Source organism: Microplitis mediator, chromosome 9 (genome assembly GCF_029852145.1).
Source record: "Microplitis mediator isolate UGA2020A chromosome 9, iyMicMedi2.1, whole genome shotgun sequence".
Taxonomy (NCBI): Eukaryota; Metazoa; Arthropoda; class Insecta; order Hymenoptera; family Braconidae; genus Microplitis; species Microplitis mediator.
In genome coordinates this window covers 462,265-475,140 of record NC_079977.1, presented here as the reverse complement: position 1 = coordinate 475,140, position 12,876 = coordinate 462,265, and the positions used below count along the sequence as shown (strand labels likewise).

At 37.6% G+C, this 12,876-nt stretch overlaps 1 protein-coding gene across 6 annotated transcripts in view; it reads right to left on the bottom strand.

The window, feature by feature from the left end:
- LOC130674880 (calmodulin-binding transcription activator 2) overlaps positions 1 to 12,876 on the bottom strand; it is a 65,203-nt gene that overhangs the window by 8,765 nt on the left and 43,562 nt on the right. For 3 of the 6 annotated variants that reach the window (XM_057480322.1, XM_057480319.1, XM_057480325.1), the window contains 9 exons: positions 7,190 to 7,378; positions 6,544 to 6,942; positions 5,655 to 6,401; positions 5,230 to 5,565; positions 4,899 to 5,146; positions 4,567 to 4,766; positions 4,217 to 4,324; positions 2,764 to 2,918; positions 905 to 1,398 (listed from right to left, as the gene is read on the bottom strand). In XM_057480322.1, coding sequence (XP_057336305.1) covers positions 905 to 1,398; positions 2,764 to 2,918; positions 4,217 to 4,324; positions 4,567 to 4,766; positions 4,899 to 5,146; positions 5,230 to 5,565; positions 5,655 to 6,401; positions 6,544 to 6,942; positions 7,190 to 7,378 — 2,876 coding nt within the window. The remainder of the gene's footprint in view (positions 1 to 904; positions 1,399 to 2,763; positions 2,919 to 4,216; positions 4,325 to 4,566; positions 4,767 to 4,898; positions 5,147 to 5,229; positions 5,566 to 5,654; positions 6,402 to 6,543; positions 6,943 to 7,189; positions 7,379 to 12,876) is intronic. The other 3 variants (XM_057480321.1, XM_057480323.1, XM_057480324.1) reach the window with 3 other exon arrangements.

Here is a 12,876-nt window from a genome sequence, read left to right as displayed (position 1 = left end):
TAATAAAAAACTTTCAAAATAAAAAAAAATAGAAGTACAGAACAATAATATATTTATATGAAGAGTACGTCAATCGTAACATCACGGATTTTTTATTTCTTCATCAGTTATTGTTTGGTATCATAACGAATATACTATTTACACTCGCGCGATCACATGCGTAGATCAGCGCAGTGGATAGCATCAAAGACTTTGAATCGGAAGGATGCAGGTTCGAGCCCAGCAGTCACCGGGATTTTTTCATCAATCAAAATCATGTATACTTCCTCTAAGTAATGATTCTAATACATTAATCACATTTCGGATCTAATTACAAGTGTCTTATATTTTTTTTCGCAATATAATATTTTTTTTCACCGATGAAATCAGTGAATTTCCATATTCACTTTTCAATTTAGTGGATTCTCATATTCACTTATCAAATCAGTGAATTCCAATATTCACATATTCATTTAGTGAATATTCACTAATTCTGCGTGGTACGATTGTAGCATTGACAATTAGTGAATATTCACTTATCAAATCAGTAAATTTCAATATTCTCATATTTATTTAGTGAATATTCACTAATTCTGAGTGGTACGATTGTACATTGACAATTAGTGAATATTCACTTATCAAATCAGTAAATTTCAATATTCTCATATTCATTTAGTGAATATTCACTAATTCTGCGTGGTACGATTGTAGCATTGACAATTAGTGAATATTCACTTGAAATTAGTGAAAAACCACTAATTCATATTTAGAGAGTAGCAGACAATGCGCTTTTATTTATTTAAAGTCTATTCTATGGTTTCTAAGTAAAAAAAAAAAAGTTTTAATAAAATAGAATGTCCATTTTACCGTTTGATGGCCGATTAAATCTCCCCGGGGTATGATAACTTATAACTATAAAGTATACCTGTAATAAGCGTACTGTTTATGTCGGCGGTAGTACTGCTGTATAAGTACAGCAGCGTGTCGTTCGGCTTCCTCTTGACGTTGACGGCCCTTGTAATTGCGATAAGCCTTTTGGATCATACGGGCGGCGTGATAAAGCTCACGTTGTTCGCGATCGGACAGCGTCAGACGACTCAGATCAGCTTCGCCGTCGGTAGTTCGCTCGTTACCGCAGTTACCATTGTAATCATTGTATTGACTGTGATGATTCAGATTATGGTGATGATGGGAATGGTGATGCTGGTGATGACTGTGGCTGTGGCTGCCGCCATCCAGTTGGAGCTGCAGCTGGAGGAACTCGCAGAAGTCGGCGGTCGTGGGCGGGGGCGAGGGTGAGTCGGGTGTCAAGCAGCTGCTAGATGGACTGGACGGACTTGCTTCCGCGTCGACGTCGGATACTGATGCCGCGCCTCCGCATTCGCGATATGAATCGAAAAGCTCGCCGGAGTCGAGTGGCTGCAATTATTTTTTTTTGTTCAAGTTCATTTTTTATAATTATTTATGAAAGCCTTTTTATTATTTTTAATTTAATTTCATCAAGAGCTAATGGATTTTATTTAACTTGACATAATTTCAGATTTTAAGTTCAATTTAATTTATTTGAATTAATGAATTGTTAGTTGGTAATTAATGATGAGTTATTTAATCAACAGCCAAGCAGATAATTAATTATCGACGGTTTTTTTTTTTATGCGAGGCAATTGTCGTTTAATTGTATTTGATATATAATATATGAGATATTCTAACACGGACGCGGACGATTGAGGAGTTTTGCAAACAAAAAAATGCACTTGCGATTACTCATAGAACGGATGCCGATAAATCACTGGAGCAAAAAAGCTTTTGTTTGATTGAGAAAAAAAAAATCTTGTTAAAGAAAATAATTATTTTTAAAAATATTTAAAAGTCAAGATTTTGTTGGTAACAAAATAATTATTTAAATAAAATTGTTAATTAATCATTTAAATAATAAATATTAAATACTAATCACGCGTTATGTAATTTATTTGCTAATAAATAAATTAAATTGCTGTGTGAATAATAATTAGCAGTTAATAAAATTAAAAAAATAGTAAATAAAAAAATAAAAAAATTGAAATGAAAATAAAAATGAATAATCGATTAACTGTTAAATAAATAAATGACGTGGCATAAACATTTAAATGAATAATCCGTTTTAATAATACCGAGGATCAAATAATATTACGGATAATACAACTACAGTTGCGTAACATTGTTAATTAAATCGAGCGCGTCCAACAATTTCATTTCCACTTATTTCAAAATTTATCAAATTACATTTACCATCAGCCTCAACCCGCCCCCTCTCTCTCTCGCGCTCTCTCAATATCATTTAGCGCAGTCACGATAAAATTAACCGGTCAACTTAAAAGTATAATATCAAATCATAGTCCTCATATTTACACATAAATATATAAGTATATATATGACAATAGGATTTTTAATAAACATAAATATATAAAAAAATCCTGCACGTTGCTCGCATTTATGAAACAACGAATAGTATTTCTACGTCATAAAATAGTTACGTCAAAATAACTCGTCGAAATTTTATTACCTCGCATAAAACATTTGAAACATTTCCCAGTTTATGATAATAACCCGTAATATATTTATATTTTAATTAAAAATTTGTTAAATTAAATATTTCAATTGGCAATAATTAACTTGAATAATTATTTTTTCAGGACATCTTTGATCTAAAAAGTAATTAATTACTCGGAGCATCTTAATCCTGATCCACTTGATAAAAAAGAGACTTTATATTCGGTTAAATTCCATTTAAAATTGTGTACTTACCATTTGCTCCATAAAAGCATCCTCGAGCGGGGTCAATGAGGATGGCGGCGAGGGTGGCAGCGAGGGGGACGAAGGATCACCCTCTCTCTTTATTCTCTCTGGTAGTGCGGCAATTATTTGTTCGGCCAACGTCAGCACCCGCACGTCTTCCTCCCCTAAAAAAAATAAATTACCACCCTAGCCAAACTTAAAAGCGTAGGCGACTAACCGCCGTTTTACCACCACACACATCAACAACAAAAACAACAAAATTTAAACATAAACAGAAATAGAAACATTTTTTATCCAAATTAAACAGAAATCCAAATTAACCCATCAACTCAAAAGTTTATAAACAAAGTAACCATTTAGTGGCAAACTTGGTTTCTTTTTTTTTTATAAATTATAAGTACACTCGAAAATAACTTTTATTTTGTTACTTGAGATTTTTTTTGACTTATTTACGAAAAAGTTATACACCAAAGCAGCCGGACGACAGAAAACACGTTGCCAAAGCTGCTATATATCAGACGTGGAAAAATCTTGGCACTGCGTTTTATAATATATATATATATATAAATATATATGAAACGAAAAAGCACACACACGTGTTGAAAAATATAATTTGTGAGAAAACCCCATCCCATTTTGTTAAGTAGTGACCATCCTTTATGTTGTTAATTTTTTTTCTTTGTTAACTTTCTGATGTTAAATTATAAAAAGTTTAACACATGTGTAATTTATCTTTTATATTTAAGATAAGTACTCAAGTATTGTCTGTAAATGTGTGGAAACACAGATACCTTAGCTATGTGATAGAATTCAAAGATGAAGGCCAAGCAAACACCAACACTGCTCAAGCTATAGGAAGGGTTAGTATTCATTTTATAAAATACTGTAACTCTAGCTTTCGTTGCTGTAAAAAGTCTTAAGCTTCTTAAGAGTATTTTATTTTTCATCTCTTATTGCTCATTCGCAATCGAAAGCTGTATTTTAAACTCACGATATCTTTAAAAATATTAAATTTAGCGACCTGATTCTTTTCGCGCTCAACCGATACTATTTTACTCCGTAACTCTATTAAATTTCACACTCCAAATCCTGTTAGTTTATTTACAATAAACATTTAAAGCTTAAAACTGAGGATTTATCGCGACCCGAGTCGCCATTTTGCCGCTTCTGCTTTCTACCGGCAGAGTAAAAAAAGGCGGGTAATTTTAAAAATTCAAATTTACAAATATACTGGCGCGTAAACTTAAGACTTGGGTTTGTAAAAATACTCTTAGACTTTTTACAGCATAGAAACATAACGAAATAATAAACAGTAATAAGGTAACTTCAAACAAGAAAACGGTTAGACAACACACGAGACAGGCACAGGCAAGTGGGGGATTCAGTGATTTTTTGAAAAAGTCTCTGGTAAATTTTTTTTGGTTGTTTTTTTTAGGATTTGTTACGATGGACATGTACGGACCTACAGACGATTGGGAGCTTGGAGTACTCTCCATTCCTTGATGGTCCAAGCCTAAAGACGAATCATCCTCTTGCAATAATTCCATCCTGTCCAGTAGCGGAGAAGCACCTGCATATTTTCCGCATATATAAACGCTCTTTATAAATAATACTCGCTTACTTTGGTTTACCGCGGGTAGTTTTAAAAACATAAATAAAGTAATTTTTAAAGGGTTTGAGGCATTTAAAGGGTCAATGGCTAGCCGTGCAACAAAATATTATTTATATAAGGATTTAAAAGATAAATATAAAAGATAATTTAAAATAAAATATTACGGAGTGTTTGAAAGATAAATTTTAAACGAAACTAACACAAGGTTAAATCGAGACCGCTGTCTTGTGAGGGACGTCTCGGGCTAGGACTCGCCGGTCGTAAGAAGAGCCTCTCATCTTGTCTCCGTGCTTCCAATCGATTCAACTCCTTGGCAATATCCGTATGACCATTCTCTGTAGCCAGATCTGTTGCACTTCGGTTCTGACAATCTCTCACGCGTAGAGCCATCGCGTTCCACCTGGGGCAATAAATTGTAATAACCCTAGAAACTAATTTACTTTCTCTTTCCTCGTTGACGAACGCGATTTTAAAATAATATTTTCGTAATTACTGTAAGCTGCTGTAATTATTTCAAGTAAATATGACTTACCGATAAAGAATACGTGCAGTATCAGCATGTCCAGCGGCACAAGCCCAAGCGAGAGGTGTCAAGCCCGCAGCGTCTTGTCTCAAAGCGTCGACCTCTGCATCTAAAACACTGCTAGGATTTTCTGACCGCCAATGAAGAAGAGCGCAAGCTAAACGCGAATAACCTAAACCGGCAGCAAGATGTAGTAGAGTTGGTCCACCGGATTGCAGAGGTTCGGCACCAGCTCGCCATGGACGGACAACTGCGTCCTGAAACAAACCCGCAGCTCCTTCATAAATAAACTGAGATGTTGATGGAATGGAGGAGGTGGTAAATTGAAGGGTGTCAATACCTGACAGTAAGTAACGAGACGCTCTTCGAGATGTACTGCGGGTGAGGGTGGACCTGGTCCTTGTAAACGTGATTCGACGTCCGCCAATCGATCTAGTAATGCCTTTTCTGGACTTGGCTCTGTTGTGGGCGCACGTCGATATTCAAATGCAACGCTGTCAGACACGACAAATCCATCACAAGCCACTTGTAGTGACGCGATACCGGGGGCGTGAGCTGGACAACGACAACGTAATACACCGGGCTGTACCAGACACGCTTCAACTGGCTCAGCGTCAAATAGAACGGAATACGATTGTGAACCACTACCACCTGTCCACGGTCCAGCTACTAGTACCTAGATTACGTTTGCGGTGTTAATATTGATGCCTTGGTTCTGGGTAAGGGACTCGGAAAAAAGGGCTAAAAGTTGCTACTGAATCTTACCTTGACTCCACCTTCGGTGTAACTCCATTCCGGACTATACTCGGCAATATGGACGGTAGCTCCAGGATGACAAGCACTGTCAGATTGTGAACCGGTTCTGTCCACTTCCGCCTTGTGCTCAGTCTCAAAGTCATGGAGCTCAGGAAGATCGCCGAATACATCGAAAGCATCAAGATTTACGAGTACATCATCAGACGAGTCGATAAAGTCCATGGGATTGATGATATGATTGTCAGCTGGCGACGGAGATGGGGAAGGAGGTATCATATTTGCTGAAAGCGTTCGCTGAATGTCTTCCTGACTCAAGTCCAGGGTCTCAACGAAGTCCGTCATGCCGCTGTTGCCAGACGCACTGATTGTCTGATGTGTTGTGAGCTCGATCGAGTCTTTGGTATCTAAATCCTGCTGCTGTGTCTGCTGTTCGCGATCAACACTCGTCTGCTGTTGCTGTACCAAAGTCTGTTCGCTGACAGTCTGCATTTCAACCTGCTGAGACTGCTGAGTTTGTTGTTGCTGCTGCGGTTGCTGTTGCTGTGGCTGTTGATGATATGGCTGGCTGTTGAGTATCAAAAGTCCACCGCCACCCTGTATTTGTTGGAGACTTAAAACTAGAGGTGCTGGCTGTTGACTCTGGGTCGAGTGGGAATGTCTTGAGTATATGCGAGGCGCTGTTGACGCCGTAGACGAGGGCTGCTGGCCTCCAGTCGTCGAGGTTACCTGCAGCAAGGTCAACAGCGACATCTCATCCTTTGTTTTAAAATTACTACTTGTAAAACAATGGCACTCGAGGGTTTAAGTGATGATCAATAATAATTTTAGCTCCAGAGGTGTTAAAAAAAAACTGAACAAGGAACAAAGCAAAGGAGGGAAATTCAAATATTAAAATTACCTGATTGTCTGGTGTTAATCGTCGTGGAGCCAATTGCGCTCCAGTCGTTGACGTGGTCGTTGATGCACGCTGTCTGTCCAGTAATTGAGTTACAATCATATCAACTGGGTGATTATTATGCTGCGATAAATGTGGATTGTTGGGATCATCATCGCTACCCAAGAACATGGGCCTCAATTGCGAGGCCAATTCGTCACGGGTCCATTCTTTTTTGTCTGGTGGTAATGCAAGGCACGGCGGTAGTGCTGCCAATTTAGCGTCACCGTCTGGATAGGGTACGTTTAAATAATGTACCAGCACGACGTCAGGATTTTGAAGTAGCCAGTAACAACGACGATGAAATGTCGGCAAAATTGCCGAGTGTACATAACAACCGTATATACATTCCACTCCTTGGACCTTTTATGTTTAATCGTTAAAAAAAAAGAGGAAATAAAATGAAACGTGTCATTAGCTTAAGTACCGGCGACTAGGGGGCAGGGTTAGACTAAAGTGAAAGACAGTGAAACAGATAAAATGAGGTAGCCCGAGGAAGAAGGAAGGAAGGAAATGATATTTATTAAAGAACGGCTTTGTTTCAATGTCTTATTTTAGCCGGGTTTATATTCCTGCTGTTGGGACTGAAACGATTGTTTAAAATAGTAACCTTTAATTTCATATGATCTTCACGTGTAGTCTTGCCGTCTTTACGTTTCTTCCAGCAGTATCCATCACGCCGATAGCGAACTTTCTTACGTGAATAAAGCAACATAGAGCCACTTCGTGGGCGGACCTTGACCTCCCGACTTTGCCACTCCGCGTGTCTTTGGAAGCTGATAAGGATCGCAGCTATTTCCTGTAGACAGAAAATTTGTTGCATCATCAAATCAACATCATCATCATCACCTTAAGTACTTAGGCCAGTCCGATAATTGATTTAAGTTTCGAGAGCTACTGCTATTCGCTGGGCTCCCAACCCCCCAGGGCTGCGAGTGCTCTCGAATTCCCAAAACCCTCCCGAACTAAAGCTTTTACTTAGCCAGCTAGCAATCTAGCAAGCTAGCTAGCTTTTCAGGACACGTGCGGAGAAGGATAGAGAAAGAGAGGAAGGATAAGTAAGTGAGTAAGAGTAGCACTATGTGCCACTAGCGATATTGATTCGACTCGGAAGCTTCAAGTTTTATTTCTTTCACGCCTTTATCCTACTCTCGGTCTATAATGTCGAAAAAATATATATAGTCCGAGGCAAGGGTGTGCTGGGGCTGGGAAGGTAAAAATTTAAGCAAGGATAGGAGAGGATAAAGGAGAGTTAAAAGAGCCCTTTAGCTGATAAAACGGGAAAAAGAAAAAGAAGAAGCAGACGAGGACGGACGGCTATATAAGACGACGCTGACATGTGCCTTTTCTTCACTCACTTCTCTTCCCTCATCACTCCTGCGGATGTCAGCAAATCACATTGGAATATCCTCCGTCGTTGGCATCTTGCTCCCTCATACCCTTTGCCGAGCCTTTTTTTTATTGAGCAAGCGTTGACTTTGCCACTCGGTGCAAAGCAAGTAGAAGCATTTCTGCAACTAGGCTACACGACGACGAATACGTATACGATACCACGACAGTTGTACTGATAAATCTCAAGTACTTTTCGAGTATACCTTCCAGACTCTTGTAAAATATTCTCATCTATATATAGATATATAAATATATAGATCCCAGCACTTTAATACCGGAAAAGAAGGCGTCATCGCTCATCTCTCATCTTGGATTTGCATCCCGTCGTAAAATGGATTTTCATAAACTCTCATCGTCAACATCGCTGGTGGCTTATATTCCTCTGCTGCCTCCACTTCTTCAACAACATCAACTTATACTTTAGCTCCCTGCGTATTCATCATTCGTACTATGCTAAGTTTTAAGGAAACGGAAGTTTCTCAAACAGTCATCCGCGTCTTCTCAACTGGCTGTCTCCTCTAAGCACCCGTACTTAACTTACTACTCGTCACTGTATAACCAAAAAAAGAAATAAAGGAAAAGGAGGAAGGAGGAGGAAAATAAGAAGGACTTAGTCACATTATACATAAAGTGCCGCAAGGAGTTACTGATGTCTCTTTTTGGATAAAGAAGGAGGTCATGATGAATGGCCGCGGAAGGAACCGATATCGCTGTCTACTCGAGTATCTTCTATGAACCCTACAACTTTAACCCCTTCTCAAGCATCCTCCCATTCTAGCACGTCGTTATTCCTCCTAAATCTTTTCCTCTACTATGTGCCGTAAATTTAACCGATGGAAATCGAGTCGAGACGGATGCGTTCAATTCGTCAGGATATTTCCCCGTAAGTAAACCTACGAAATTCACAGTCTCCATAAATGTTTCCACACAAACGGAATGAAAAAGACAAGTGGATGAAGATAAAAAAGAGAGAAAAAAGTAGTGAATGTAATAAAAAAATAGCCGGAAGTAGACAGTAGTCTGAGGACGTCACAGGTCGATGGGTGGTCTCTCTGTCTCTCTGTCCGCGTGTTCTCTGTATATGTATTAGTAAGGGGGTGAAAACCTTTTTCTCCTTTGGCCCCAGTCTCCTGTCTCTTGTCTCGATTGTCTCTGTCTTTTCTATATCTGGCACGGCTCGGTTCTCGTTCGTCCGTTCGTTCGTTCGTTCGTTCGTTCGTACGTAGGTACGTGGTCGGAATATAAATATATTCTGAACGGGATGGGCTGGACAAAGAAAGGACGCGGCGACTATGTATGGGTCCCAAGAGATAGATGTTGGACTGCCTTAGCATGTTACAGTGATTTACAACTGGTTAATTGATCATTTGCATTCTGCACGGACTGGGCTGTTGTATATAGTCCTGGGGCACGGGTGCTTCTTCCCCTTTCGAAACTATATAGATTTAAACGATACAATGATAATACTACAAGTGTATTGTGCAACTTGTTATTGTAGTTACAAGAGAATACACAGAGCGAGCCGCGAGTATCTCATACTTATGCACATACTTATTTCTTTCGTGTTGTACCCAACGGTTGGCCAATAGTGAAATGGGTCAGGAAATATACCGTAGTAAGAGTAGTTTCCAAGACACCGTGATGTGCTCTTGCACATTGCAAGTTCCTCGCCTTGCCTCGGAGCAAGTATTATGTAAATTTCTCTCCTCTCTGTGTGTACCACCACAGAGCTACAACTCACTGACAACAACCTAGACCAGTCCCATCTACGAGTGTGGATGTGGATGTGTGTACACATTTGGGAAAATATATGCGAACCACTCTGCCGAGGCAAAACTAATTTCGACTGTTATTACCCCCTCGGATTCTCCCCAGTTGGCACTCGAGCAATGAGGAAAGAGCTCGAGGTAAAAGAAATAGCATAAGAGAAAAATAAAAAGGAGGTTGAGAACTAGGAGTTTTAAGAAGTTGAGGCCACGATCCTTTGCGTTTCTTATGCACATTCAGCGGCGATAGTACTACGAAAAGATTTGCCTAGTCGTATAACCGAACTGAGTATGAGGATAAGGATAAGAATATATTCTTCGTGTTGCTAGTATATATATACATACATATATATGAAGTATGTACGTGTGAGTGGTAAAGTAATTTGGATGCACGATGCCATAGATTTGGGCTCAGGAAGTGATGCATCCAAGTTGATTTACTTCAAGGCTTTCTCTCTTTCCATTTGGCCCGAGTCAACTTGACTTTACTTATAGGTGAGTTTCTTCAAAGTTTCTGTGTTAGATGTATATTTATATACACATGTGGGTGTGGGTGTGGGTGTGGGTGTGGATCTATGTAGAGTGCAACTGTGTGAAAGGTGCGTTTTGCATAACACATGCGGGGTCATCTAAGTACTGGGAATTAAGGTCGTAGTAAAAATAATAAAAATAACAGCACATAGACAAAGAAAAATATTTGAATGTGTGGTGTAGGTTATGTTCAGTAGCCAGTGTGTTGTGCATTGTGTATACTGGGCATGCAAATTACAACGCGCATATAAAGGTAACGAGCCGCGGATAATCTCCTGGCGTGCAACGCGTGTGCTTTCTACACAAGAGCGTGTCCTATCAATATATCAAATGTGAAATACTCTGAAGCAAGTTTGAGCCGGGGGTTTACTCAGTGAAAGAGAGTTAAAGGGAGAAAAAGGATAAAACTAGTCCTGACCACAAGCCCTATTGATTTTCTCCCCGGTCAACCACATCGCATTAAGTTAATTTTCTCTTTTCCGTTAGTCCACATGCTCGCTACTGTTTTCTACAGCTATTCACAACATATATATTTATATACCTATGTATTAGCTTTCTTCTCGCATCTCTCAAACCAAAACCAGACTAAACTCACCCCAACGGTGCTTTGAATAACCCGATAGTCAAAGAGATGTTTTTTAAATAAATATAAAACTTCCATGCTTGAGATGCTTTCATTATTTTTTTACTCAGTGTAGATTTTCTAAGTACAACTTCTGGATGGTGGCAGTGGATAGAATTTAAATAAGGAAAATAATTTAAGTTTTTATCAACGGGGCTCGGGTTTTTTCTCTTTCGTACTCGAGTGGACCAACGGAACTGTTCTTCTTCTACTTGGACAGTAAATGGAGGATTTGTCAAAATTTTTCTAGCGACCGGGTGGAAACTTTCATTAAATTAGACTCTAGTACTTCGAGTCCTGGTTTGTATCCTGTGATAAAAGCGTCCCCAAGAAAATTTTTGGTTACAATTCATGCAAAAAATTTCTTGACGAGTAAAAATTATTGTTTTTTCTGTGTGTAAAATCAGATATACACTTATCCAAAAAATTAAAGGAACAAGAAAATTTTATAAATTTTTTAGTGATTTTTGGAAGGCTGTAAGAGGTAAAGAGGAAAAACAAAATTTTTTTTCCGAAAAACAAAAAAAAAATAACCCCCCGAATAAAACCTAGAAAAAAAAATTCTTGTTTGGTCTCATTTTTTGGAAAAGTTCTCTTTACCTTACATTTACTGAATAACTAACGCAAAAATGAAAGAAACTCAAAAAAAAATTAATTTTTTCATTTTGGTAATGATTAGACAAATTAAGGAACAAAACTTGTTCCTTTAATTGTTTTGTAAAACTTCAAAACTGTTCAATGGATCAATCTGAAAATTTCTAGGGTTTTTGAGGGTACATTAAGCTGTAAAATTACCTGGCAACATTATTTTTTTTATCAATATTTGCAGAGTAGCGATGAGTTGACTAAAAAACCAGAAAATGGCCATTTTTTGTGGGTTTTTCAAATGGATATCAAGGATGAAAAAAAATTTTTTTTTTAAAAAATCGAAAATGGAGCTTGTAGGAAATTTAGTCAAGTTTATTAAACTGCCCTTTAAATTACTGTGTGATCATTACTTGCTGAGATATCAATAATCAAAGACAAAATGATCCTTTTTCATTTGAAGGCTGATATCTCAGCAGCAAATTGTCGTACAGAGAAACAAAAAAAAGCAAATTGTAGCTGAATAAATTTCCTAAACGAGACATGAATTTGTTTTTTTGAAAAAATTTTTCCCGGCCCCGTAGACCTAAAAAACAAAACCAAAAAATTTAGAAAAATTTTGTCTCGACCTTTTTCTTATGATTCCGCAAAAACCGTGGCTCAAAAAAATATTTTGCTGGAAGATCTTTGAACTAGAGATTTCAAGCTTCAATTTGCTTTTTTAATTGTTTCGATACGATTATTTTTCACGAAAATACAGCCTTCCAAAAATCACTAAAAAATTTATAAAATTTTCTTGTTCCTTTAATTTTTTGGATAAGTGTATATTTTTTATAACATATATTTGTAGTAATGAAACGAAAAGGAAATTCGTGTACTCTTATGATACATATGATTTATTATTCTTATGTGGCAGTCATGACATTATCCGACACGACATTTGCCCATCAATAGAGTGAAGAGTTTAGTAAATGCAAGAAAAAAAAAAAAAATGGCATATTAAATTTGAAACCAAAGCCGTTATGAGAAGATATATATTATAAATAATGAACTAACATGACTTTTTAATCTACTAGAGATGTATACAGAAAAAAAAGGATAAAATTTAATAAAGCGAACAATAACTGGGATTAAATGAAAAATATAGTGTATTAAAAATATAGTTGATAAAGAAAGCTTTATCGACATATTTGACAGCTAATGTATAAGCTCTTCAGTTGCCCTACAATACCGCCATGAATTTCTGCTGGTATAAAAAAATATAATAAATAATAAAAAGTAACAAAAATATATATAGCAATTTTGCAATCTCTTTGTGGCATCAGAACGATGAATGAAAAGCAGTTTTCCATAGCACTGTATCTAGGCAATATCAATATTTCATTGACATTTCTATCTAGC